The 27,882-nt window shown below is 36.7% G+C and overlaps 1 protein-coding gene across 4 annotated transcripts in view; it reads right to left on the bottom strand.

The window, feature by feature from the left end:
* Positions 1 to 1,404: 1,404 nt before the first annotated feature.
* The window catches only part of COL4A3BP (collagen type IV alpha 3 binding protein), a 131,506-nt gene continuing 105,028 nt past the window's right edge, over positions 1,405 to 27,882 (bottom strand). For 3 of the 4 annotated variants that reach the window (XM_027552902.1, XM_027552899.1, XM_027552900.1), the window contains 10 exons: positions 27,796 to 27,882; positions 22,465 to 22,557; positions 21,870 to 21,947; positions 15,498 to 15,593; positions 13,128 to 13,260; positions 12,242 to 12,312; positions 9,211 to 9,339; positions 8,099 to 8,228; positions 6,730 to 6,866; positions 1,405 to 4,470 (listed from right to left, as the gene is read on the bottom strand). In XM_027552902.1, the coding sequence (XP_027408703.1) occupies positions 6,739 to 6,866; positions 8,099 to 8,228; positions 9,211 to 9,339; positions 12,242 to 12,312; positions 13,128 to 13,260; positions 15,498 to 15,593; positions 21,870 to 21,947; positions 22,465 to 22,557; positions 27,796 to 27,882 (945 nt within the window). In that variant the 3' untranslated portion in view covers positions 1,405 to 4,470; positions 6,730 to 6,738. The remainder of the gene's footprint in view (positions 4,471 to 6,729; positions 6,867 to 8,098; positions 8,229 to 9,210; positions 9,340 to 12,241; positions 12,313 to 13,127; positions 13,261 to 15,497; positions 15,594 to 21,869; positions 21,948 to 22,464; positions 22,558 to 27,795) is intronic. The other variant, XM_027552901.1, reaches the window with a different exon arrangement.

The following is a 27,882-nucleotide window of genomic DNA, read 5'->3' on the forward strand; positions in this document are numbered from 1 at the left end:
GGATCATAGAAAAAGAGAGTTCCAGAATAACATCTACTTCTGCTTCACTGACTACGCCAAAGCCTTTGACTGTGTGGATCATAACAAGCTGTGGAAAATTCTTCAAGAGATGGGAATACCAGACCACCTTATATGCCTCCTGAGATATCTGTAGGCAGGTCAAGAAGCAACATTGAGAACTGGACATGGAACAACAGACTGGTTCCAAATTGGGAAAGGAGTATGTCTTGTCTGTATATCGTCACCCTGCTTATTTAACTTATATGCAGAGTACATCATGTGAAATGCCAGGCTAGATAAAGCACAAGCTGGAATCAAGATTTCCAGGAGAAATATCAATAACCTCAGATACATAGATGACACCACCCTTATGGCAGAAAGTGAAGAACTAAAGAGCCTCTTGATGAAAGTGAAAGAGAGTGAAAAAGTTGGCCTAAAACTCAACATTCAGAAAATGAAGATCATGGCATCTAGTCCCATCACTTCATGGCAAATAGATGGGGAAACAATTGAAACAGTGAGACTTTCTTTTCTTGGGCTCCAAAATCACTGCAGATGGTGACTGCAGTGAAATTAGAAGATGCCTGCTCCTTGGAAGAAAAGCTATGACCAACCTAGACAGCATATTAAAAAGCAGAGAGATTATTTTGACAACAAAGGTCCGTCTAGTCAAGGCTGTGGTTTTTCCAGTGGTCATGTATGGATGTGAGAGGTGGGACCATAGAGAAGGCTGAGCACTGAAGAATTGATGCTTTTGAACTGTAGTGTTGGAGAAGACTCTTGAGAGTCCCTTGAACTGCAAGGAGATCCAACCAGTCCATCCTAAAGGAAATCAGTCCGGAATATTCATTGGAAGGACTGATGCTGAAGCTGAAACTCCAATACTCTGGCCACCTGATGTGAAGAACTGACTCATTTGAAAGACCCTGATGCTGGGAAAGATTGAAGGCGGAGAAGGGGAGGAGAGAGGATGAGATGGTTGGATGGCATCACTGACTCAATGGACATGAGTCTGGGTAAACTCTGGGAGTTGGAGATGGACAGGGAGGTCTGGCGTGCTGAAGTCCATGGGGTCGCAAAGAGTTGGACATGACTGAGTGACCATATATACATACACACATGTATATGTGTGTATATACAGTACATACATATACACACATACACATATATATGTGAAAAGATTCAAAAAATATTTACCTTAACCTCCTATGTATTTGGGTCTATTCCATGCTGTTAAATTTTTTTTTTAGGTAACAACTCAGCAGTTTCCTTGATGCCCAACTGGGGTTACAACCTATAGTTTGAAGACCATTAAACTGGAGTATTTCAAGCTCTTAACTAACAGAGAATTATGTAGAATTATGTAGGTCCGTACCTGGGGGTTAAAAAAAACAACCAAGCAAGCACATTTGTCATAATATTTTAATACTTTTCCACTTTTAAATACTGGTTTTAATTTTGTGATTGTAACATGGAAGATCCAACTTTATTATTTTTTTAAAAACATCATCAGGATCATAAAGCTATTTAGAATAGTTACACTCTACACACTCCCAAGGTACGTAAAATGATTATGTTTTGAGTTTGTAGATGAACAATGACAATAATCGAAATACAGTCTGTACAACTTCTGGATGAATACTGGTGAAAAGTGTTTAACTGGACAACAACTAATAAGTTTAAAGATAACAAGCACAATTTCACAAGAGAACCAGCTCAGCCCAACTAAAATTTTCTCAATAGCAATGGACACTGATGTTGTAGAGGAGTACAAATTAGTTGATGAAACTGAAGAAATGGGAACCTCATTCCTCCTTTTCCTTCTTTTGTATTCTGACATCCCTCCCAGTCACCGCCCTCCTTGGTCTGGCTCCCCCTGTGGCGAACCCAAATCAAGAGCTGCTGTGACATACCCTCCACCTCAAAATCAGGACTCCTGAATTGCAAGTGGAACAGCGTGCTCTCCTGAACTGTACAGTGGGGACTCAGGGACAAAACCCCTCATCGCCAGTCCTGTTCATGCTTCTATCACAGCACAAAAGAGCAACTGAGTAGGAAAGAGTTAAATCTTTTCTTTTTTTTTTTGGCTTGGGGAAGAGAAGTAGGAAATAACTGTAGAAAAGAAAATATCATGTATATTCAGCATGTTGGAATTAGCCATACGGAAATAATTCTAGAGGGTCTGAATGTTGTCTAAAGGGCTAGTACAGCTCCAAATTTTGATTTCTTTTAAACATCCTTCGTATTCCCTAACTCATTTTCTAAATCTGGTTGGGCAGGATTAACCCTAGTGAAGTTCCAGTGCAATTATCTGAGGATAAAATGTATCTTTTTCTTTTCTTTAATACAAATATTTTTAGTTTAATCATTTTATTTACAGAATAAATTGCAAAAGTATATCATTAACATTTAGTGCAAATGCAACTAGTGAAGATTTAGACACTGCTCTGTAAACTGTCCATACCTTTGTAAAATAAAGCTATCCAATTTAGTCATGATAGTTATCAGAAATGGCAAACAGAGAAACATTTATAGTGGGCATATAGAATATTTTAGAAGATTCCCATCAGTGGCTATGGTGAATAACCCTTCCCTCCCCAACCCTCCCATCCCAACTGCAGAACTGATTGTAAAATAAAATACACATTTGAGGTATAAATTTTTCTTTCTTAAACATCATGATAAAAAATGTTACCGGTGATGTAGTAAACTGATAAGATAATTTGTTTTATTTGCCTTAACTAGCATTACCACCATATAGGCACTTCTCCACATAGTCAAATTATGAACGGCATTTTTCTGTAATAAGGCATATTCCATGCACATCATTTAGAGAAAGGTAAATTAAAAAATAGAAAAGATTTATGGAGCATGAAATCTGCGTGCATGTAATGTGAGCATATGCTTTATATGTATTTTTCTCTCTGTACAGAATAATAAATACCACTATATTTGATGCAAGTAATTAACTTCCAGGATTGTGTATATTAAGTGATCAGACTAATCCCATCATTAAGTTATCACCTTGCATTTATCATTAAGACTCCATTACCATGTATGAAATATATACAGGACATGTTCCACATGACATGACTTTCTGCTTTACAAAATGGGTCTGGTTTCTGTGTTTCTATAGAGATGAACAAGTCAGCAAAGCATCTACAAAATGCCTCTGATTTGTGTAAGCACACTTGTGTATAAACAAAATGAAGGTTCTGAAGTGGGCAGTCATTTCCACTTCAGTGAGTTCCATTCCCTGCCTCAACTCCATGTGTCAAGGTTTTCAAAGAGGGAGGCCTAAAACTAAAAAAGGTATTTTACATTTAACTTCTTACAGCAACCAAAGAAAGAATTTCAGTTCGAATCACTCGGACTTCTTTTCTGCCCTGCTAAAGTTTCTGATCAAGAGGCAAACAGGAGTGACACCCACATTTTCTATGCCTATCTTGTAACATAGCTTTTAAACCAACCCAAATTAGAATGAAAAAACATACGTTACTGAATACTAGAAATACTGGATCAAATGCCAAACAGTGAGATTTGCTGGAACAATACCGTATGCCCTCTCACGTGTGTCAGGAAAACATGACATCATTTTATTCTGACCGTTTTACCAGAAAGTAGTTTATACCTAGTAAGGTTGTACAGGTGTTTCTGTTTGGAGGCAGACAGAACCAATTCAGGAATTACCAAATTGTGTTTGTAATAAACTGAAAAAAATCTGTAGCACACAGTACACAACTAAAAATACAATAGAAATATAAAGGTATCTGGAGAAAAAATAAAGCTTTTCACTCTTTCTCCATCAGAACCAAGGTTCTTCATGGGAGTAAGACTATAGAAAAGGCGAAATCACACGTTATTGACAGCCCTCAGTTATTAAGAGACACTGTACATAACAACATGAATTATTATAGAAATCAGCAGCAACAAATTCTATGATTATACAAAGCAAAAAAGTCAAAAAATTCCAGACACAGACTTGACTGTGGTCCTAAAAACAGAACCCCATCCAGGCACCTGGCGCACAGAAAGCGCGTGCCCACGTGCGTCCAACTTGTGTGCTTCTCTTCTGCGCACGGAGCCTGATAACAACTGAGGGTCTCAGGCCGAACCACAGAAAATTAAAAATTCTGAAAAAGTTTCCAAAAATTAAAGCATCAATTCCTAGTTGTGATTCAAAGTTGATTTTTTTTTCTCTTTTAGGAGCAAGCAAATAAAAATATAGCCATATACATGTAATTTTACATGTATTTATAGTTATATGCTGAGCAAGGAGATCTAGCAGAAGACAGCTAGTGTTAAGATGTTCAGCTTTGCTATTGCGGTATTTCTTCATTTTTGAACACAAGGCCAAGGTGTTGGGCCACATACAAGGCTATAGATCCTATGTTCCAGCTTAGAGCATTCAATTTTGTTTTTTAATTTTTTTCCTCCAACATGGAATGTCACACAGCCTTGCTTCAGTCACTGTAGGAAAGAAAATAACAAGTAAAACATTCAGTACTATTATGACCACTAACACCTGTGGGACTACCAGAACAGACTTCTCCTTCCTTCTGAATCCATGGCATGCACAGAATCTCTACTGAAGTTTTACATTTTACAGATTTTTCACCTTAAGGAATATAAAATTATTAACTTTACATATTTGAAACGTATCATGAGAAAAGAAGGCATAAGAAATCTTGTGAAGGCTAGAAAAAATGAAGACAGACAATGTGCTACAGGAAGCGAAAAGGGAATCAAGCAGAGGTCTCTGGATCTGCACCTCATAGACTGGAACTTCCTTTGTCTTAGTGTTCAATATAAACTGTGCTAGACAGTATCAAGAATTTACTTAGGCTATGGGAAAGAGGCCTGCCTTATCTTAAGAGATACCTTGTCAAATGAGTTTAAGAGTTCTAAGTTTTATATATCTTTGGGCCTCACTAACTCTTTATGGACACTATTGAAAGTTACTATTTCTCCATCATCAAAGTAATAATGGTAGCTTTCCTAAGGTTTCAATGCTAGGATCCAGTTCACACATACATCTCCCAAAATTATTATGAAACAAACTGTTACTTTAGGTAAATGAAGATTTAATGTAGGTAAATGAAAATCTGATTTTCTGTCAGAAAGAAGCTCAATCTGGACTCAAAGAGTCCAGTTCTGTCTTTACACACACACATACACTGTATAAGATATTCTAAAAATAGTGCCTTTAGATAGTACACTTATGCTTTAAGAGAGTCCTTCAAAGGTCAGACTTTGTCCCAAACACTAACCATTCAGAGAAGACCCGTACCTGTTTAACATTTTCATGTAACCTATTTTCCTGGGAAAAGCTACATATCTGGGACTTCAATACAATAATCCCTGTGTTGGTGTCTGAAAGTAAATTAAGCCTATTTTAAAACAGAAGTAACACAATATAAACAGAATCAGAAATCAGACGTAATTATAGAAGTAGTTCTCAACTGGATGAAAAGATGCTAGAACTCATGTGTAACAAGAGGACTATAATTTTTTTTTGGCCTTGCCACGTGGCTTGTGGAAGCTCAGTTCCCGGACCAGGGGCTGAACCTGGGCCAGGGCGGTGAGAGCCTAGAATCCTAACCACTAGGCCAGCAGGGAACTCCCAAGAGGACTATAATTTAAATTGCACTGGGAGAATATTTCTCACCTATCGAGTTGGAAAAAATCAGAAAGGTTTATTTCCTACATTGTGTGAGTGTCAGAGAAATAGTACTCCCGACATGTTAGTGCTGGTGAGATGGTAAATTAATACAACCTCTACAGAGGGCACTACCTGAATTACAAATGCACAAGACCTCTGAAGTGCCAGCAGTGCCACGGCTAGTAATTTATTCACAAACTAAATGACACATGGATATGACTGCAATACTGTTTGCTCCAGCAAAAGCTAGAAGCAACTTTAACATCTGCAAGTGGAGAACTGGTTAGATAAATTTATGTGCATCCATACAATGGGATTCTACACAGCCATAAAAAAAGAATAAAGCAGCTCTGCACCAATGTGGAAAGACCTTCAAGATAAAGCGTAAGAAAAGCAAGATGCAGAATCCACTTACAGTATGCAGCCTTTTACCAGTAACAGTAAAGGTGTATGTACGGCAGGAATATACTTGTATTGGCTTATTTAAGTGAAAATAAAACACTTCTGGAAAAACACAAAAAAATACCAGTAGCAGCTATACACTTTGGTATGTGGGGTATGCGGCAGTGGTGCAAAACTGGGTGATTAGGAGACAGGGGATAAATTTTACTGTGCATCTTTTCAAACTTTTGACTTCTGAACCATGTTAACATACCACTTATTAAAAGAAAAAAAGATTTCAGTGCCTAGCACAAAGATATTCAGTGCAGCATCATTTGACAATAAAAATATGGAACCAGCCAGACATTAACATGGGCCAGTGCTTAATAAATTTTACAACATTTATACAACAGATGTTAAAAGAATGATATAGTTTTATATATCTTTCTATGTACTAATAGTCAAGATACATTAAATAGAAAAAGCAAGCTGCAAGACAATACTTTGGGGAAAAAAATCAAAGATATATGTCAGTACATACATATAAGCCTGGAAGAATATACAAAAACCTAAAACTATTTTCTGGGAAGGGAAAAATAAGGGAAATTGTACTTACTCATTATGTCTGCAAGAGCCATGTTAATCAAATAAAGTTTAAAAAAAGGATAAAATACATTTTCCAGTACCTGTTAATACTAGAACAAAATAGGTTTTCCTGCAGTTTTTTCTTGTACGTAAGAAGTAAAACGCTTTAGAAACTTTGGATATTCTCGCTTTGCCACTGCCCGTAACACTGAGGCTGGGGCCCATCCTCCAGGGTTTACTGTGAGACAGAGGAAAATGCAAACTGTTAAGGTAATTCCCCACATGTGTAAAGCACTCACTTTGTTCTTCTGCCTTAAAAACTATTCCTCACAATAAAACAGCGCCTCTTAAAAAGTCTTGACCACTCAGTCCTTAGTACTGTACCAACCACCAGATGAGAACAGATAACAAACTAGAAAGCATTTATTACTGTTCTAAAATGTTCTTGGTTTCCTGAACTATATGCAAATATTAGTACAGAAGCACTTCAGCTTACTAAAGGCAGATTTATTCATTAAACTCTATTATAATCAAATAGTAACTTGCTCAGGCATAACTGTCTCTGTAAACATACCAGCAACGATGGTTCTGTATAAAGAAGGTTTGAACATTTGATTAGAGGGACTCTAGTTTACTGCAGGTAGGAAATGGGGGGAATGAGGAACCATTAAAAGTGATGAACAGGGTTGTCCAGCCCTAGGCCAGTGTGAAATAAATATATCACTGCTGCTGCTAAGTTGCTTCAGTCATGCCCGACTTTTTGCGACTAGCAGCTACTAAAGGACAAGGGAACAAAGATTTAGAAAACTAAAAAGTCTGACAATAAGAAAAAGAACTATTCACCTCAAACTAGCATAATATTTTACATCAACTATATTTTACAAAAACCCAAAATTATAAAGTAAAAAAGAAGAAAAAAATAATTTCCAGTAATCCAACAATCAAGCAACAAGTCAGTATTAGCATTTCAACTTTTCATATGTACATATTTTCTTCTTTTAAAATTTACTGAAATGGTATTTTATATGCTTTTTCTCACCCCACTTAACTTTAAGTTATAAACATTTTTCTAAGTCACTAAATGGTCTTTGAAAATTTGGGTAAAAAAGAAGTGTTTATTTCTTTTCTCACTGTTGCTTATATTCCTAATTACACAAATATTCTATAAGACATGTATCTAATACAATGGTTCTTACAACTGTACATGTAATAGTGATCTAAAGATGAAGTTTACAAATTTACCTTTCCAGCCCCAGCTTCAGAAATTCTGATACAGTAATTATTCAGACATGTATATTTTGAAAGAGTCCCAATAATTTTGATATATATCTCTCCAAATTAAAAATTACTAAATCTAATGGATAAAAACTAAAATGACATTGGTAAATGGTATTTGTCCAAACTGTCAGTTATCATGTAGATCATAATAAAAACATCCATATGACCAAACACCAAAAACAAAATACATACCATTGGCCACGTATGTAATCTTGCATAGAATGTTGTCCCTGCTAATCTCCTGGTTTCCCTCTGGGGGGCTCACCAAGGTCTGACAAATCATAGCAACGTTTATTTTGGCACGGACACATCGATTATTTAGCTGCCAAAAGAAAAAATACCACCACCAGTGTAGTAGATATCCAGTATTTTGTAACCTCTTCTGGTCTAATTCTACATTAAGTTCACCAAAACTATAACTCATCATCTCCAACAAAATCTTATATACACCAATAAAGGACACATACCAATGTCTGAATGCTGGGGGACAGCAACTGTGGGGTGTGGGGTTGAATTTACTTGAATGGATTAAAGGTTGCATTGTCACAAAGCTAGAAAAAAAATGTGTGTATGAAAGATGGTAATAGTCTTGCATTGAATATAAATAATACTCCAAGCATGTGAAGATGTGATCATTTGTGATGTTACTTGTTAAAGAAAAAAAGTATATATATTAATACATCTTTTGAAGTATTGGAAAGGAAAGTAGTACTCTATATTCTTTATCATATCACTTTTCGTAAGTACTGAATATACTCCTGTTCATTTTTCTATGTTCTGTTTTACAGCCTTAAGAAGTGTTTCAAACATTTCTGAATGTACACAATAAGAGTAAATGCCCTGCATGGTGTGATGCTGTATTACACAGGAAACTGTGTGCAGACATTAAACTGTCTCTTGAAAAAAAAAAAGAATAGATGCCAAGCTGATTTGACATCAGGAAGGTTTCCCCTCCTCCTAAGTAGTAAAAGTAGCTAAAATGAGATAGAAACCACAGAGGCTTTGCCTGCAGTTGATCATGGCTTGAGGTAACTATGAGAAGTAGCCTACCTAGTGACCCATCCAGCTGCATCATCGACCCTCAAGAGGAAAGGAAAACAGTCCTGCTGGGATGTTCATGGCATGACTGTTGCTCTCAGGTAACACTACTAGCTGTACTCTTCCAAGAAGTCAACTTTAATAAAAATTTAAGAAGCATTATCAAATCTTTATGTGTGGTGTGTGCTGATCACTTTTGCCCTGTGCTGTGTTGTGTATTTAACTTCATAGTGTACAATTATAACATGTTTATACACTGTACTTACAGGAGCACTGCTGTGATCTACAGAAAAATTACAAACGATCCAAGTCTCCGGGTCATTTTCATTCAAAGCTGGTATCTTTCGAATGGCAGACAGATATAAGACATCCCGCTGAGAAGCTGGCCACACTCTCTGTGGAAGAAGTACAAATATTTTGAAAGTCTGAACTCCGTTTTTCGTTTTCTTTTTGGCTGCACCACCCACTCTAGTTTTCTTGGGCTTCCCTGATAGCTCAGTTGGCCTGGGTTGGATCCCTGGGTTGGGAAGACCCCCTGAAGAAGGGAAAGGCTACCTACTACAGCATTCTGGCCTGGAGAATCCCATGGACTGTATAGTCCATGGGGTCGCAGAGAGTCGGCCACGACTGAGCACCTTTCCCTTTCACACAGCATGCAGCATCTTAGTTCATCAACGAGGGATCGAACCTGCACCCCCTTCAGTGGAAGAGCGGAGTTTTAACCACTGGACTGTCAAGGGAAGTCCTAAAACTTTGAACTACTTTTTATTTACATTTAATATGGAACTAACAAAGAAACAAATGTAAGACTAGTAAAATGTTTTAGTAGAAGGTAATATCTGTCAGATTTTAAATGGAAAGCACCCACACCAAAGGATTTGATTATGAAAACTGAGTTAACGACTTTGCAGAATACACCAAAAGAATAACATTCTGCTATTTATAGTTCTCTTTAAATTTGGTAACATATACGTAACATAAAATGCTTTAATTTTTAAGTGTACAATATTTTTTATTTCTGGAAAACTAAAACTAAAGATTATTAAAGTAATGTATTTTATATATAACACACTTTAAGTTACAATTGTAGTTAGTTTTCCAGAAATAATCCTAATATGACCTATATATTGCTGGGAGAAATATCAATAACCTCAGATATACAGATGACACCACCTTTATGGCAGAAAGTGAAGAGGAACTCAAAAGCCTCTTGATGAAAGTGAAAGGGGAGAGTGAAAAAGTTGGCTTAAAGCTCAACATTCAGAAAACGAAGATCATGGCATCCGGTCCCATCACTTCACGCGAAATAGATGGGGAAACAGTGGAAACAGTGTCAGACTTTATTTTGGGGGGCTCCAAAGTCACTGCAGATGGTGACTGCAGCCATGAAATTAAAAGACGCTTACTCCTTGGAAGGAAAGTTATGACCAACCAAGATAGCATATTCAAAAGCAGAGACATTACTTTGCCAACAAAGGTTCGTCTAGTCAAGGCTATGGTTTTTCCAGTGGTCATGTATGGATGTGAGAGTTGGACTGTGAAGAAGGCTGAGCGCCGAAGAATTGATGCTTTTGAACTCTGGTGTTGTAGAAGACTCTTGAGAGATCCTTGGACTGCAAGGAGATCCAAACAGTCCATTCTGAAGGAGATCAGTCCTGGGATTTCTTTGGAAGGAATGATGCTAAAGCTGAAACTCCAGTACTTTGGCCACCTCATGCGAAGAGTTGATTCATTGGAAAAGACTCTGATGCTGGGAGGGATTGAGGGCAGGAGGAGAAGGGGACGACAGAGGATGAGATGGCTGGATGGCATCACTGACTCGATGGACGTGAGTCTGGGTGAACTCCGGGAGTTGGTGATGGACAGGGAGGCCTGGAGTGCTGCGATTCGTGGGGTCGCAAAGAGTCAGACACGACTGAGCGACTGATCTGATCTGATTCCTCCCCTCCATCTACTACTTAACAAGTAAAATAATTTCTGCAGCCCATTTTCCAGGATCAATTATCTTTAGAAAATAAGAGCCTTCTGATTCTAAATGCTGCTAAGTCACTTCAGTCGTGTCCGACTCTGTGTGACCCCATAGACGGCAGCCCACCAGGCTCCCCCGTCCCTGGGATTCTCCAGGCAAGAACACTGGAGTGGGTTGCCATTTCCTTCTCCAACGCATGAAAGTGAAAAGTGAAAGTGAAGTCGCTCAGTCGTGTCCGACTCTTAGCAACCCCGTGGACTGCAGGCTACCAGGCTCCTCCGTCCATGGGATTTCCCAGGCAAGAGTACTGGAGTGGGGTGCCATTGCCTTCTCCGATTCTAAATGACTGGTCATTTATTTTCACTGCAAATTACAGAGTGACTAATATTTTAAAGTCTAATAAATTTCAGACTCTACTTTAAACCCCCTAAATCAGTAAGTTAAAACAGAATCTTGTTATGCCTTTCTTGAGTAGCTGTCATGTAAATGAAGCCTAAGTCAGAGTCATTAAACATTACATGCCTCAGATAACAAGACTAACTCAAGAAATACATAACAAAACTGAAAATATTATCAAATATTCAACTCAATTAAAAATTATTTTAAAAAGAAAAATGAAGTACTTACTGAATCATGTTTCTTATATAACGTACAAAACTGCTTTTGGTGGATCTCTCCAAAATTTTAATTTATTATTGTTTATTCAACATAATATTTGGCAATGTTAAGAATGGAAATAGAGCAGAATAAGTTAAGAGAAATATTCTCTAATTTAAATATTTAGATTAACAGAGGAAGAAATGAAGTGAAAGGAAACCAATTTAAATGACAACGTTTCTTTGTGTTCTGGGGCATGACCAACAACCTCTCAATAGCTGATGCTCAGAAATTTTTCCCTGATGTCAGATAATCCATTTAGATCATGTTCACTTTTGAGTCTTAACACAGACTAATAACATACTTTCCATTTTCTATTACTGTTGCAGGAAACCGATTCATATTTGTGGTTACTCATTTATTTCCTCTAGAGACTAGATACTAGAAAAACATTTAAATAGATTTGAGTACTTTCTTCTCCAGACTTACTATATATCTTCTTCAAACATGTTTTGGATATTTTTCAGGTTTGTATTTGCACCCATTTCTGCTTTAAAGCAGAAACGTTTAAATAATCTGATTTACTTTTCGAATACATGAAATTCGTGATTAATAAAGTCTTTGAATCTTTTTGTGCAACTTAATTTCCTGCCAAATTTTACTTTAGAGAGTATTTTATATGTCTCTGTTCAAACTACGCTGGAATCCTTTTGGGATTAAAAGATATTTACCTTGTGCGTTTGATAAATGATGATTGCATTATCAGCTAATGTTTCCACCACATGAAAGTTTTCTATAGTTGCTGCAATGAAGAGAAAATGTTAGTAGTCAAAAAAATGTATTACCGTTTCCTAGTATGTGACTAATTCACTTACATTACGAATGGACATTATAGTAAAATGAACAGGATCTTGTTCTACTGAGGCTACATCCACATGGAAGGGAGTTTATATTTATTTAGTATTAGGGGTTATAGATGGTGGCAATGAGATCTAATCACCAGGAAACCTCATTTTCTTTGGCCCAGTATCCAGCTCCCACTGCAAGAACGCAGTTCTAATCATGGCTTCATTACTAGGGCACAAATTATTCCCTAACACCGTGACCCCTTCCCTCCCTATCATCCTTAATTTATTGAAGCTGAATAAGCTGTTCACCAAGGTTCAGGTGACTATGTTTGTAAGCCTGAGGAGAACACACCCCCTCCACCGACACCACTCCCCCCACAGCCCCCCTTAATCTACAATTTATGACGTAAACAAAGCAGTATAGAAAAAAAAGAAGATGATAAAATAGAAACCTTTTATTTTAGCCTTGGCTTTTCCACTAACTAGTTCTGTGGTCTTTAACGTGTCACTTAGGCTATCTGAATTTTACTTTATTACCTACCTATCACACAGGACTGTAGTGGATTAAATGCTGTAATTCACTGAGAAGCATTTTGTACAATGAAAAGCTCAGGTACTATCAGTCCCCTGTATGATTCTCCAGATAGTTTTTATAACTATCTGGAGTTTTTATGACTTTGTAAACTACAGCTCAGACGAAGAAAACCAGGTTAGATTTGGTCTTCAATTTAAAATTAAAAACTATCAAAATATAATAATGGCAGCTTACTTTCCCAATCATTGCGAACATCAACATTCCAGAAGTAATTGCAGACCTCGTGTCCTGTAACACCTTTAACTGCATGGGTAGCTTTCAAAGGATCCAGAACAATCCCATTTTCTTCTACTTCTCTTCTATATACCTAGAGGATATATTTTAAAATATGTTTGAAAAACACTTATGGAACATAAATATTCTGCCAAAAGAAAAATTAAAATTTCAAATTATTAACAGAGACAATACATAAAAATATTTAAAACTACAATTCCAAAGTATGCATATGTAATGAGTGAGAGCTACGAATACATCAATTTAAATTAGACATTATTTATTGAACATTCTCAAAGACCATTCATCATGGCTAAAAAGGCCAAATACAGCTGGTTAAACATTATCTCCTTAGGGATAATGCTGTATCCCCAGCATCTAGAACAGTATCTGAAACACAGAAGGCACTCAATTATTTGTTGAACTAATGATGGAACGCTAACATTGCATAAAGATCAATGATATCTTGTTTTTAAATACTGAGGTTGCATGCCTTAAGATCTATCTTGCTTTAAATACTGAGACTATATACATAAACTCCTGAACAAAATTAATTACTTCAAAATTACAGAGGATTTGGTACTTTAGACAGCTCTTTAGTAAGTTCTTTTGAAAAACAAACAAGTTATCACACAGGAAACCAGCTCTGAATTTATGGAGTGCCTATGGAGCCGGACACTGTTAGGCATTTCACCTAATTTCTCTCCAAAGTACCTTTCCTTACATATTTATTTATGTTATTGGGACTGATATTTTTCCAGTAACCAAAACTGGAAACTCTAGACTTTTGATTTCCTCCCTTACATTTCACATAGCTTTTAATCTATTAGTAATCTATAAGACATCCAAAACTTGGCTTTTCTACTATTGTGTATCTTTTTTAGGTATGTTTTCATCACCTTGTACCTGAATCTCCTAAGTAGTTTTCTTGGTCTCTAGTTGCATATCCCTACGAGCCTAGTCCTTCTAAAATGTCACTCTGTATACAATGGCTAGCTCACTGCTACAGACAGTAACACATTTTGCTTAGTGGGTTATTTTATAAACCCCATAAACCAGCCCCAATGACTCTCTCTAAAGTTGCAGGAGCACTTCTTCTCTACCACTCACTTCAGGTGAAGGACCTCCACCTAGACAGTGACTCCTGGCTTCTCCAGCCTTTCACTTCCCCCTCCTTGGAGGGGGGAAACAGGGACACCTGAATGGTGAACACAGAAGGAGGGCCAGGCAGGCTTGGCTGAACCCCTTCTCCTGTGGGCAGGATGTATGCTGGTCTGCTTTTGGGGCATGCTCTTGTGGGGGAAGGCCTGTGATTACCTAGTTATGTCAGAAATATTATGTTTCATTCTGGGGTAACATATTAGTAAGACCTCATGACAGCTGGTCTTTATTTCTAAATCAGATTGTCAGAATTATAACTAACATCCTGGTCTCTCATTTGCTTATCTCTTCTGATTTCTTAATTTGTTCCCTATTCAGGAGGACAGTAAATTCCAACATTTAATACGTATCTCACTTGTGAGAATAATTCTGGTCAAAAATCTGTACAAAACTCCTGAATATAAATGCCCTCGCCTCACCTTTGTGATAACCTTGTTTCCATTTCTCATCATAGTCCTTGATGTAAAACAATCTGTCTCAAATCTGAGATCCCTTTCAATTTTTCTCCACTATTCACCTGTACTTTTCATTCAATATTATCTGGTAGAGCTAAATAATTGCATCTTTTAAATATCAATATCCTCCTTCCAACCAAAGTTTTAGCTTGGAGGGAGTCTTATTAAATATCTCTTTATCTTTAGCATTGTGCCTTGGGCATAAAGTAATCCAAAATTCAATGATAATGTTGTTGGTTTTCAACTGAACACTCAATCTCTTGTCCCTTGCTCTTACTCTCTTACGCTTAGGGATATGGGCAAGATTAGCTAATCAATGTCCAAAAAAAAGAAGCAGTGAGAGTAAGAACAAGAAGTGAGGTACAGACCAAAAAGGGAAAAAAGTTAACACCTGGGCACAACATTCAGTATATTTAAAGAGAGAAATATCCAGAGAGTCATTAGCTAATTGTGACCTGTTCATATCAAAACCCATTTTCTCCAAGGCCAAGGTAAAACAGAAAAATCTGTGTACAGATTTATACTATGATCATAAAAAATTATGTAAAAGCTAAATCAAGAAAGCAAAGAGACATTTTATTTCTCACTATTTAGAGCTTCTTCAATCATACGTAATAGTTTACTTAAAGGAAAACTGTAAGTGCTATCTTACTTAGATCAATAATAATAATACAGTATGACTGCAAGGGGCTGCAATTAGCCTGCAGGGAATTACCTTCATCTCCCCTTCTTCTACAACCAACTGCCAGTTGGCGTCCCCACCTACATCCTGCAATGAATAGGTCATGTGGTTCTGCACCATCTCTTCAACCTTAAAAAGAAAAACAGAACTGTAAGAATCCACGTCCAATAATCTCTAAAACAGAATGGTATTCAGTTATTTCAGTTCAGAAATGATGTTTTTAGAAAGGTAAGCAACCAAATGCACAAAGGTTAGTAGGTTTTATACAGTGTTGAAGAGTTTTAGTCCACATTCAAGATATCATATCCAGGTTAATGACAGGAAGGAGAAATGTGGGGAAAGAAGGTGCTTCACTCTACTTAACACTGGCCTAATGTCCATCAAGTGACCAAAATGTGTGTTTTCTGGAAGAAAGAACTACTCCTTCCTTTCCTACAATATGTATTCTTACAGAGATGTCGTCTTAAAGCATAAAATCATGGAACATTAAGCGTAAAAGGGGCACAAAGAGACCATCTAGTCCAGTGTTTCTGTAGTTAAATACTACACAGAAATATTAGAAAGCTTGTTTGTGTGTCAAGATTTCTCTACAAAAAGAAAATTTTTGTTATTTTATTCAATTCCTCTTTTATCATGAATATAAGCCAACTTAAAAAAATAACCAACTTCTCCATATATCTGATTCCATTTCATTATTCTACATTCTTTCTAAATTTCTAACTAAATTTCTTTTACTAAATTTAAATTGCAACCTCTGCTTTTAACTATCAAATTATCCTGACACATCTTTTATAAATAGAGTCAAATAGTTCTTCCTCCCAGAATCCTCAATCAGATTCATTGGTAAGATCTCATTTAAGTGTTCTCTGGAAACCCTCCTAGTATGAAACATGTTTATAAACAGAAATGAAGTGATAAACAGATTGTTTCTGAAGGAACTGGCACCTTTTCCATCTACACAAACAGTTTCTAAGTCCTATTTTCTTAACTTTTACTCATAATTTTGTTTTATAGAATATTAAAAGAAGGCAGAAAAGAATTGAAAAATATGTATATTAAGCTTCAATTTTAAGATTTATTCCTAAGTTTAACAACTTGTTGTACATAAAGTCTATTACATTCATTAGGGAAACATAAGAACCAGGTTTACATGTATTTTGAATTAAATACATTAATGATTTGGGAGCAGAGCTCTTAAAATTAGTCACTTTGAAGATATCATTTTTCTGCATATAAGGATGTTATCAATATGTTATTGTGATGTGTATACCAAGTTTCCTGGATTTCAGAAGGCATTTTTGGCTTCATAATTACTGAAAGTAGTTATGACTAAAAATGTCTCTTTAATTGGCAATGATCATCAGAAAAGTTTTTGGTAATAGTGTGTAGGCTGAAATTCTACAATCTACGTTTGTACTAAATAAATGTTACGTAGTAACTTATTTCTTTATCCATAATCTTTAACGTGAAGGGTGTTGAGTTAGAGAACTGGAAGAAAATTTAAAACATGACTACTAGTCCATCTATAATTTTATAAAGCCTTAATTAGAAAACATAACTTCAAAGGCTGACTGGGAATAAAATCTTTGTGTCTCTAAAATTCTGAAATCCGCTTTGAGAGGTTCAGGATGACTAATGTAGAATTCCAAGTTACAAATACTACACACCAAAGGTATCTTATTAGAGGAAGAACAAAGCAAGTCCCAGTTAGCATGCACAAATAGAGCCTCCACAGCAGCCTGGCCTAAGGCATTAGTCTTAGCCACACTAGGAGATTATTTTTAATCACTTTTAGATTTCAAGATCTTAGAAATCTTTAGATCCGGGTATGTACATACTTTTTCTGTAGGCTACTAGGAGTTAAGAACACCTATATTTATCATGAGATTAGAGGTAGAAAGAAATATTTCTCCCAAAGAGGCCCTACTTTAAATGGATTATTTGTTTAAGAAGAATGTTAAGGATTTTATTCTGCTAAAAAAACAAAGAGAGTTCTGTTTAAAAGAACTTCAGTGCCATTTAGCTCTTTTGTTGAAAAAATATGCAGGTAATTGTGTTTCTATTTGGGAGAGTATTCCTAAATTAGTTATTTCAAATGTCTGAAAAATGAGAAGCTGTTTTTGATTTGTCTTTTGATGCAAAAGAAACCAGATTCCACAAATATAAACTGATAGGAAGTAACTTAAGTTTGAAACAGTGTACGGTAAATGCATTTAACATCGTCTTGCTAGATAGATGAAGCAACAGAATTCCTATTATAGCTACCACTGCATCTATGGAAAAGTTTTCAGTCTTTTGTCCTCATTTACTTCCTTAAGAGGGCTTGAAAACATCCAACAGAGAAACAAACAGGATGTATTCACAGCTGCGCTCCTAGGAAATTAACAAAACTAATAAAGTACCGAATTACTATATTAGCCATGTCTTCAAAGCCTCACCAAGGAATCTTTATCCATTACGGTATGTTCCTTGAAGTAATAATAGTAAGGTTACAAAGAAAGGTGACACCAGTAAAATCTCAGTGTATAAATTTTATCTTAAAATATGCAGTAGCAATGTTACTACAGGGGCAGTGGCTTGGGCCTTTGTGACCACACTCATATTTCAGATATAAAGATGCTCCATTTACTGTTTCCAGTTACAACTCTATATCAAAAATAAGTGTAACGCTAGGGACCATTAATTGGATGACATGAATAAACATTTGCCCAAATTTCTACCTTATCAGGTTCAAAATCTGATATACTAGAAAATAATGTTAAATTCACCCTTAAAAACACGAAGGGTGAATTTTAGCCTAAGCGTAATTTCAGGAATTGTGTCCTTGGTTTTTTGCACCTTGAGTTGAAAATGGTAAGCTGACATAAACAGCATCTTCATAGCAAATGAACTATAAAAAGACTGGAGATAAAACACATTTGGAGGTGATGGCACTCCAGTTCTTACCTTTTCTTTCACTTCACATTTCAATCACTCAGTATGCCATTTTAGAAGGCTAGCTCTAAAGAAAATTGTCCTTTGATGGCACAACAAAAGTGTAATGAACAAGTCTCAGAAGGGCTCAAACAGAGTTTGAACCTCTTTTTCTTATCTATGTGAAAGGAATACAACTAAGCTTACTGTTACAGGGTCATAAAGGGATCTGCTGGACACAGTTATTTATTAATAACAAATTAACAGTATACTGTTAACCCAAAAGAAAAATGGTCAAGGATATGAATAGTCAATTCACTGAAAAATGCAAATGGTCAACGAGCAAAAATAACACTTCTAGTCTATCACATTGGCAAATATTAACTAAATTATAATATTCAGTGTCAGGAGAGGAAAACAAAACTGACCCGGGAGTGTAGCTAGTTCAACTTCTCTAATGGACAGTCTGGCAATAAGAATAAAAAGCTTAGGCGTGTGCATGGCCTCTGTCCTAAAACTTCTTCTAGAAATATATTCTAAGAAAATAATTGGATAAATGTACCAAGATGTATATATAAAGAAGGTGTATATACAGGGAGGCCTAGGTAGCACTATTTATTAAATAATAGAGACTAACTGAAAATAAATGTTCAATATTAGGTGGTAAATCTAACATGCATATTCATACAACAGACAAGGAGATCTAGACCTATATTTACTGATGGGAAGATGGGTCCAATTACAGGTGTTTAAAAATAAAACAAAACAAAAAATGCTAGTTTTTATACAAAACAGTATATATAGAATTATCTACATTGGTAGGAAAAAACTATTACTGAAGTATGTAATTTTACTTAATATACATATATATGAAAAAAGGATATGTATAAAAATATTAATAGTGATCTATTATTTTAGACTATGTTCTAGTTCAGCTAAATTAGCACTTATCAGCATAAAAGTAATAAGCGATTTTATTTTATATAATAAAAAAGGGAGGGGTGAAATAGAGAATTACCACAACAGTAAAGTTACTAAGGACGAAAGTGGGCAAAAGCTTTACATAGACTTTTTTTTGGCAATGGTAATTCTCATCATACATTAACCTGTAGATGTACTACCCACCCTTTGATTTTCTCTCTTTTCTTTCCAACTAAGGATGCTTTTTATTTTCCTTTGGTCTGTGAGTTGCCACCTTTACATGGTAACTGTGTTATGAAAATAAATGTGGCCAAAAAAATCCATTTGGGAATGTAATTCTTTCCTACTTTCTATACCCTTTCATTTAGAGCTACTTCATTTCCAACACCTGTCCAAAAGATTCATGTGTTACTACTAATTTCCTAGTGCTGTGCTTAGTCGCTCAGGCATGTCCAACTCTTTGTGACCCTATGGACTGTAGCCTGCTAGGCTCCTGTCCATGGGGATTCTCCAGGCAAGAGTACTGGAGTGGGTTGCCATGCACTCCTTCAGGCAGATTCTTTACCAGCTGAGCTACCAGGGAAGCCCAATTTCCTAAGAGAGTCATATATTTTATTTGAAGTTATTTTCAGGGGCAATCTCAGTTTTACCTTTAATTATCCTCTTTAAGCAGGACTATGACCATTACATATCAACAAGAACAAAGTGATCATGAGCCAGTATTTGTATGTAGATGGCATAGCCAAATTAATCAATAGTTAACTGCCAAGTCTGCTAATGACAACAAATACGTTAGCAAGACAGTAAATACTTAGAGACCTCAATGCTATTGCTCTTAATTTCCCCTTCGGGCATATAAAAGAGCAGAATAATCAAAAGCTTTAAAAACAAAACCAGATCAATCATGAGCATTGTACATCAGGAAAAAATACTAGAAAGATTTTTCTCAACTGAGTTATACAAGAAATTAGGTGAAGAAGTAAGCTACATTTGGAAGTTTTGTAAAAATCTGGGCACCTGCTCCTCGACATTTCACTTGTATCCGAAATGTTTTATATATTCTATAACTAAGGTCCAGATCTGGGTTCTGAAGCCCTAATTCTCAGGCACCTATAGACAGTTCAAATTCTTTTCTTGCTCTCATTACATTTTCTTTAATTTATAGCCTGTATATTTCTATATTTTAAGAGAAAATAGTGACCAGTAATGATGTCTTTTAAAGAGTCTGTTATTTTATTATTTCAATGCAAGGTGAAGCTTAGCAAATAAACCAGTCTCCCGGTATTATCCAGTTTGGTCACTCATTTATTGTAAAATAAAAGTCACTATTTTAAAAGCATGCATAAATGAATTAGCCGGAGGTGAGAAATACTGTAATAAATCTGGCTAAGGGTAATTTCTGATGAGAAACTGATATATCTCTTTCCCAAAAATGTTCGAGAAAAAAGCTACAAAAGTCAGAAAAGAAATCTGAGTCATAAACAATTTTCTTCTTTATTACATAGTTGAAAACTAATGTAAATTTTATTCATACACCTGGTTTAAACTGATTTTTAAAAATCATTTACTGGAAAACTGAGAGAAAAAAATAATTCAGATAATTTTGATTAGCTCAAAGAAATAATATGACAATGATAAAAGCTCATTTATTGAGCACTTCCTACATGCTAGGTTCCAGCTCTAACACAGTCCTAGCTAGATGACAGAAGCAAAGCACAGAGGAGTTAGAAAAGCTGTCAAATATTATGTAGGAAACCAGATTTAAACGTGGTCATTTTGAGTAGAGTTCAGGTTCTTAACATGTGATGACATATCACAAACAAAATGCCATCACCATAAAAATACAAGGTTGAATGGCAAGTATGTAAAGATTAAAAAAATTTTTTTAACCTAATGCTGATGCAAAAATATCCTTCTGTTGGTACTTTTGATTTTATTATGAGGGCAGAGACGGCACGCATCCAAATCCCTATCCTAAATTCTTAAATGATGCTGATACTAAATAATTTAAAATCAATTTCCATAGATTTATCATATGGACAGGAATACTCATTTCCAAGGGTAATTTACCTAAGGAAAATACAACCAGTTCAACAAAACTTAGAATGGTAATGAGACAAATTTTATTTTAAAAGTTATTTCCCTGTTGAATATATTATGAGATATTTTAAATTATATTGGAAGTGAGACTTGAAACCCACTTTGATGCTATAACATATCCTATAGACCATGTCCACAAAAGTTGCTGAATGCTGTCTGAAGAAACAGATATCACAGCATAGTTAAAAACCAGATACCTTCTACTCGCTTCAGTTCAATTTGAAATCTTTCAGGAGTACCTCCTATATGGTGAAATTCCAAGCTATTCAACAACAGAGGATACAAAGGGCACATGCATGCCTGACAGAGAAACTATTTAGCAGATAAGGAAGGCTTGTTTAATGCTTGATGTTACTATTTAAAATTCAAACCAAAACAAGTGGCCTAATCAAAAGACTTCTAGGAACTGGGAAAGCAGGCTGAAACATAGCACAGACAGACTCGAGTCCACTCTATACGTTCATACAGTACCTGGGAGCTGAATCTGTGAACACCGTCAGAGGCACTGACTAGATCAATGGAAGACATGGAGGAAGAGCGACTATAGGGCTACCAGAGACAGACAAAGAAAAAACCAAGTAATCAGAACAAAGGCGCAACAGAGCATTCAGTACCAACTTCCAAACACAAGATAAAGAAAGAGAGAACAAAGCACTATATGAAACAGGCTCAGCAGTGAGGGCTGACTTCATGCACCTATTATGTGTAATGCTCCAAAATCCTTCTATAAAGAATGCAGGCTGCCAAAAATACAAAATGGTATCACTTAACCCCAGAGAAAAAAGATTTAATATTGCTGGCCACGTTTCTGGTTAACTGTTTTGGACAAGCCATTCCCTATCCCCCACCCTTCTTTTCCCTTAAATAAAAATGGAAGAACATTACAGTCAGAAGAAGATTTCTAACAGTTTTTGGAGGATGTCTATGGAAGAAAACATGTAATACCAAACAAAAAAAATCTCATTACTTAAATTCAGAAAAATGAAGAAAACTTATGTAACAGGGTAGTTTCATCAACAGTGAAGAATACAGTATATACTTTCAGTAAACTCTGGCATTAGCTTACCTTTTGGACAAATCTATGAGTCCCCACAGAAGAAAAGGCATCTCCAGATGGCATTGAAGTAGACCAATGTAACCTGACCTTTTCACTCTGCGACTAAGAAAGCACATAATTTTAAATAGGAAGGTTACAAAGTGTATTTTGCAACTTAAGAGTGGACAGTGTAACATTTAATTACTTAACAGTTTCAGTTCAGTCAGTTCAGTCGCTCATTCAGTGTGTCCGACTCTTTGCCACCCCATGAATCGCAGCACGCCAGGTCTCCCTGTCCATCACCAACTCCGGGAGTTCACTCAGACTCACGTCTATTGAGTCAGTGATGCCATCCAGCCATCTCATCCTCTGTCGTCCCCTTCTCCTCCTGCCCTCAATCTAGTATTTATAAATATTTGAATTATGAAGCTACTTCTAAAGACACAAGTCTTGCCAAATCTTGACACTTGATGTATCCTGATTTTCTTTCAGATTCCAAAGATACTAACCTTAGACCAAGGATATGGATAGCCCCTTGAATATTTCTTTTTTCAAAGGCTAAAGAAGTTTTCATTGATTCTCTTCAATTCCAACTCAACCACCATACTGATATTCAGTAGAGGAGCATTTTAAGCCAGAAGGGATGATCTGAATCATCCTGTCCAAGCACTTGTTTCAAAGATTAGAAAACCAAGGCCCAGAGGATTTAGGCAATAAGTGTTGAGCTACATAGTTAGTGGCAAAACTCAAGACTAACTTGTCTTGATCTCTTGAAAAGTTCAAAACTCTTCCCCAAATAACCCAGATTAAAACAAAAGGAAAAACACAGTGAAGGGGAAAAAACTAACCAAAAAAAACCTCAACACCAAAAAAAAAAGCACCCAAATACAAGGATGCTATTTCAGATGCTACATTTTTGGCACCCAAAATGAGAACTCACTTAGGAACTGGAAGTTTTAGAGTTCTGCATGTTAAAAAACGGGAAATGAGATCTATAAAATGAACATGAAAAGCAAACAGCCACTGTTGCAGATGACTTACCTTGGGTAGACAGATCAGTAAATGGGCACTATCAACTTAAAACGATGCACAACATGAGAGCTGTGAGCCAAGCTTCACTTGGGGAAAATGAGGACCACAGCCTAGGAAGGAGCATGGCAGACAGCTCTGAGACACTGCTCCAAAGAGGCAGTGAGGGAAGGTCAGCATATTTATGATTTTGGTGAAGGGGGAGTATATGTAATCAAATGCATTTTTGCATATGTCAGCTAGTCACCAGTAGCAGAAATCACCATGAAGGAATTCAGTGAACTGGGCTCATAAAATCACGTCCTAAAGATATCTATCTGAAGGCCTATTCTGCCAATTTCCCCAGAGCACGGAGTGCCTCATTCCTCCTCTCCAACCTGTACTCTGTTTAGGGAGTGCTGAAGGACAGCAGTTGCAGCAGCACCTGTGATTTAATCCATATAGAGGCAGGCGGCAAGTGCCCATCTGCAGGTGACAGCATAATAGCCTTCACTGCCTTTAAAATCAAAAGGAATAAACAAGCCAATTTTTTATGCAAGTTAATTTAGGATATACAACTGACACACATGACTTATTTCTAAGATGCTTATAGTCTTGAGAATAACTAAAATTCAAGCATAAGTACCATCTAGTGGTTAAGTTCAGTTCAGTTCAGTTAGTCATATCTGGCTCTTTGCAATCCCATGGACGGCAGCACACCAGGCCTCCCAGTCCATCACCGACTGCCAGAGCTGGCTCAAATTCATGTCCATTGAGTCGGTGATGCCATCCAACCATCCCATCCTCTGTCATCCCCTTCTCCTCCTGCCTTCAGGTAGCCAAAGTATTGGAGTTTCAGCTTCAGCATCAGTCCTTCCAATGAACATTCAGGACTGATTTCCTTTAGGATGGACTGGTTGGATCTCCTTGCAGTCCAAGGGACTCGCAAGAGTCTTCTTCAACACCACAGCTCAAAAGCATCAGTTCTTCAGCCCTCAGCTTTCTTTATGGTTCAACTCTCACATCTGTACATGACTTCTGGATAAACCACAGCTTTGATTAGACAGACCTTGCTGGCAAAGCAATGTCTCTGCTTTTTAATATGCTATCTAGGTTGGTCATAACTTTTCTTCCAAGGAGTAAGTGTCTTTAATTTCATGGCTGCAGTCACCATCTGCAGTGATTTTGGAGCCCAAGAAAAGAAAGTCTGTCACTGTTTCCATTGGTTCCCCATCTATTTGCCATGAAATGATGTGACCAGATATCATGATCTTAGTTTTCTGAATGTTGAGTTTTAAGCCAGCTTTTTCACTCTCCTCTTTCACTTTCATCAAGAGGCTCTTTAGTTCCTCTTTCCTTTCCATCACAAGGGTGGTGTCATCTGCATACCTAAGTTTACTGATATTTCTCCTGGCAATCTTGATTCCAGCTTGTGCTTCCTCCAGCCCAGCGTTTCTCATGATGTACTCTGCATATAAGTTAAATAAGCAGGGTGACAATACACAGCCTTGACGTACTCCTTTCCCGATTTGGAATCAGTCCGTTGTTTCATGTCTAGTCCTAAGTGTTGCTTCTTGACCTGCATACAGATTTTTTAGGAGGCAGGTAAGGTGGTCTGGTAAACCCATCCCTTGAAGAATTTTCCAGTTTGCTGTGATTCACACAGTCAAAGGTTTTAGCGTAGTCAGTGAAGCAGAAGTAGATGTTTTTCTGGAACTCTCTTGCTTTTTCTATGATCAAACGGATGTTGGCAATTTGATCTCCTGTTCCTCTGCCTTTTCTAAATCCAGCTTGAACATCTGGAAGTTCTCAGTTCACATACTCTTGAAGCCTGGCTTGGATAATTTTGACCATTACTTTCCTAGCATGTGAGATGAGTGCAATTGTGCGGTAGTTTGAGCATTCTTTGGCATTGCCTTTCTTTGGGATTGGAATGAAAACGGACCTTTTCCAGTCCTGTGGCCACTGCTGAGTTTTCCAAACTTGCTGGCATATTGAGTGTAGCACTTTCACAGCATCATCTTTTAGGATTTGAAATAGCTCAACTGGAATTCCATCACTTCCACTAGCCTTGTTTGTAGTAATGCTTCCTAAGACCCACTTGAATTAGCATTCCAGGATGTCTGGTTCTAGGTGAGTGATCACACCATCATGGTTATCTGGGTGATAGAGATGTTTTTTGTATAGTTCTGTGTATTTTTGCCACCTCTTCTTAATACCTTCTGCTTCTGTTAGGTCCATACCATTTCTGTCCTTTATTGTGCCCATCCTTGCATGAAATGTTCCCTTGGTTATCTCTAACTTTCTTGAAGAGATCTCTAGTCATTCCCAATCTATTGTTTTCCTCTATTTCTTTGCACCAGTCACTTAGGAAGGCTTTCTTATCTCTCCTTGCTATTCTTTGGAACTCTGCATTCAGATGGATATATCTTTCCTTTTCTCCTTTGCGTTTTGTGTCTCTTCTTTTCTCAGCTATTTGTAAGGCCTCCTCAGACAACTATTTTTCCTTTTTGCATTTCTTTTTCTTGGGGATGGTTTTCATCACAGCCTCCTGTACAATGTTAGGAACCTAGTGGTAATATATGGTACCATCTAGTGGTAAAACATGGTAACTGCACTGTTGCAGAATTAAGGTAAAGTGAAAAAGTGAAAGAAAGTGCTAGTTGCTCAAAAGTGTCTGACTCTTAGGGACCCCATGTACTGTAGCTCACCAGGCTCCTCCATCCATGGAATTCTCCAGACAAGAATACTGGAATGGGTAGCCACTCCCTTCTCCAGGGGATTTTCCCAACCTGGGGATTGAACCTGGGTCTCCTGCACTGCAGGCATATTCTTTACCATCTGAGTCACAGGGAAGCCTCTAAAGAAGGTGAAGACCCAAATTAATCTTGAAACTGAGTTGAAGGATTTAAGAAATACTTCCCTTCAATTTCCCAGAAAGGCTTGGTATAATTGCTGTGAATTTAATGATGATAAAACACTAAGCATGTAAAGTTTAAAAATAAAATAAAATTTAAAATTAAAAAAAAAAAAAAAACACTAAGCAAAGTTAAAAGTGAGGAAGTAATTATGGTGAAGGTAGTGAAAGCAATAAATGAGTTAACAATAAAAACTGAATGGTACTAACATAGAAGAAAAATAAATTCTTGGTCATCTTCCTTTCAAATTCATATAGTATTTGGTGATGAAGAGAAATTCAAAGAGACTGTTTTAACTCAGAGCAAATATATGTTTTTTTATTAATAGAATGATAATAAAATTGGATAATGATAATAGAATTATAATAAAATTGGCTGAGAGAAATATCAATAATCTCAGATATGCAGATGACACCACCCTTACGGCAGAAAGTGAAGAACTAAAGAGCCTCTTGATGAAAGTGAAAGAGGAGAGTGAAATAGCTGGCTTAAAATTCAACATTCAGAAATCTAAGATCATGGCATCCAGTCCCATCATTTCATGGCAAATAGATGGGGAAAAAATGCAAAGAGTGACAGACTTTATTTTTGGGGGGCTCCAAAATCACTGCAGATGGTGACTTCAGCCATGAAATTTAAAGAAGCTTTCTCCTTGGAAGAAAAGCTAGGACCAACCTAGACAGGATATTAAAAAGCAGAGATATTACTTTGCCAACAAAGGTCCATCTAGTTAAAGTTATAGTTTTTCCAGTAGTCATGTATGGATGTGAGAGTTGGACTATAAAGAAGGCTGAGTGCCAAAGAATTGATGCTTTAGAACTGTGGTGCTGGAGAAGACTCTTGGGAGTTCCTTGGACTGCAAGGAGATCCAACCAGGCCATCCTAAAGGAAATCAGTCCTGAATATTTATTCATTGAAGGACTGCTGCTGAAACTGAAACTCCAATACTTTGGCCACCTGATGTGAAGTGACTCATGGGAAAAGACCCTTATGCTGGGAAAGACTGAAGGCGGGAGACAAGGGGATGACAGAAGATAAGGTGATTGGATGGCATCACTGACTCAATGGACTTGAGTTTGAGTAAGCTCCAGGAGATGGTGATGGACAGGGAAGCCTGGTGTGCTGCGTCCATGGGGTCGCAAAGAGTCTGACACAACTAAATGGCTGGACTGAACTGAAAATTGGATACTTCAAAGAGAACAGGCAGAATATTTCCATTCAATTTCATGTTATTTATGCATGCTTCGTTTCAACAATTATTAGTCTTCTTTCTATTGCTTGAAAATTGATCAATGAAAAAAGTGACTTATAAAGGTTCTTCTATATTTGTAGACTCAATGTAGTTCATTTCTTAGGTTATTAGGATCATGATTTCAAATTCTATTTATATGAAATATACATCAAGGATTTAAAAAAATTTTTTTAATTTACATACCTGTTCTTCTATTTTATCTTGTCTGTCAAGAGCAGCTTCAACAGCATCAAAGAACTCCTCTTCATTAATCAAACTGTTTGGGCCTTC

Source organism: Bos indicus x Bos taurus, chromosome 10, assembly GCF_003369695.1.
Source record: "Bos indicus x Bos taurus breed Angus x Brahman F1 hybrid chromosome 10, Bos_hybrid_MaternalHap_v2.0, whole genome shotgun sequence".
In the NCBI taxonomy this organism is placed as follows: domain Eukaryota; kingdom Metazoa; phylum Chordata; class Mammalia; order Artiodactyla; family Bovidae; genus Bos; species Bos indicus x Bos taurus.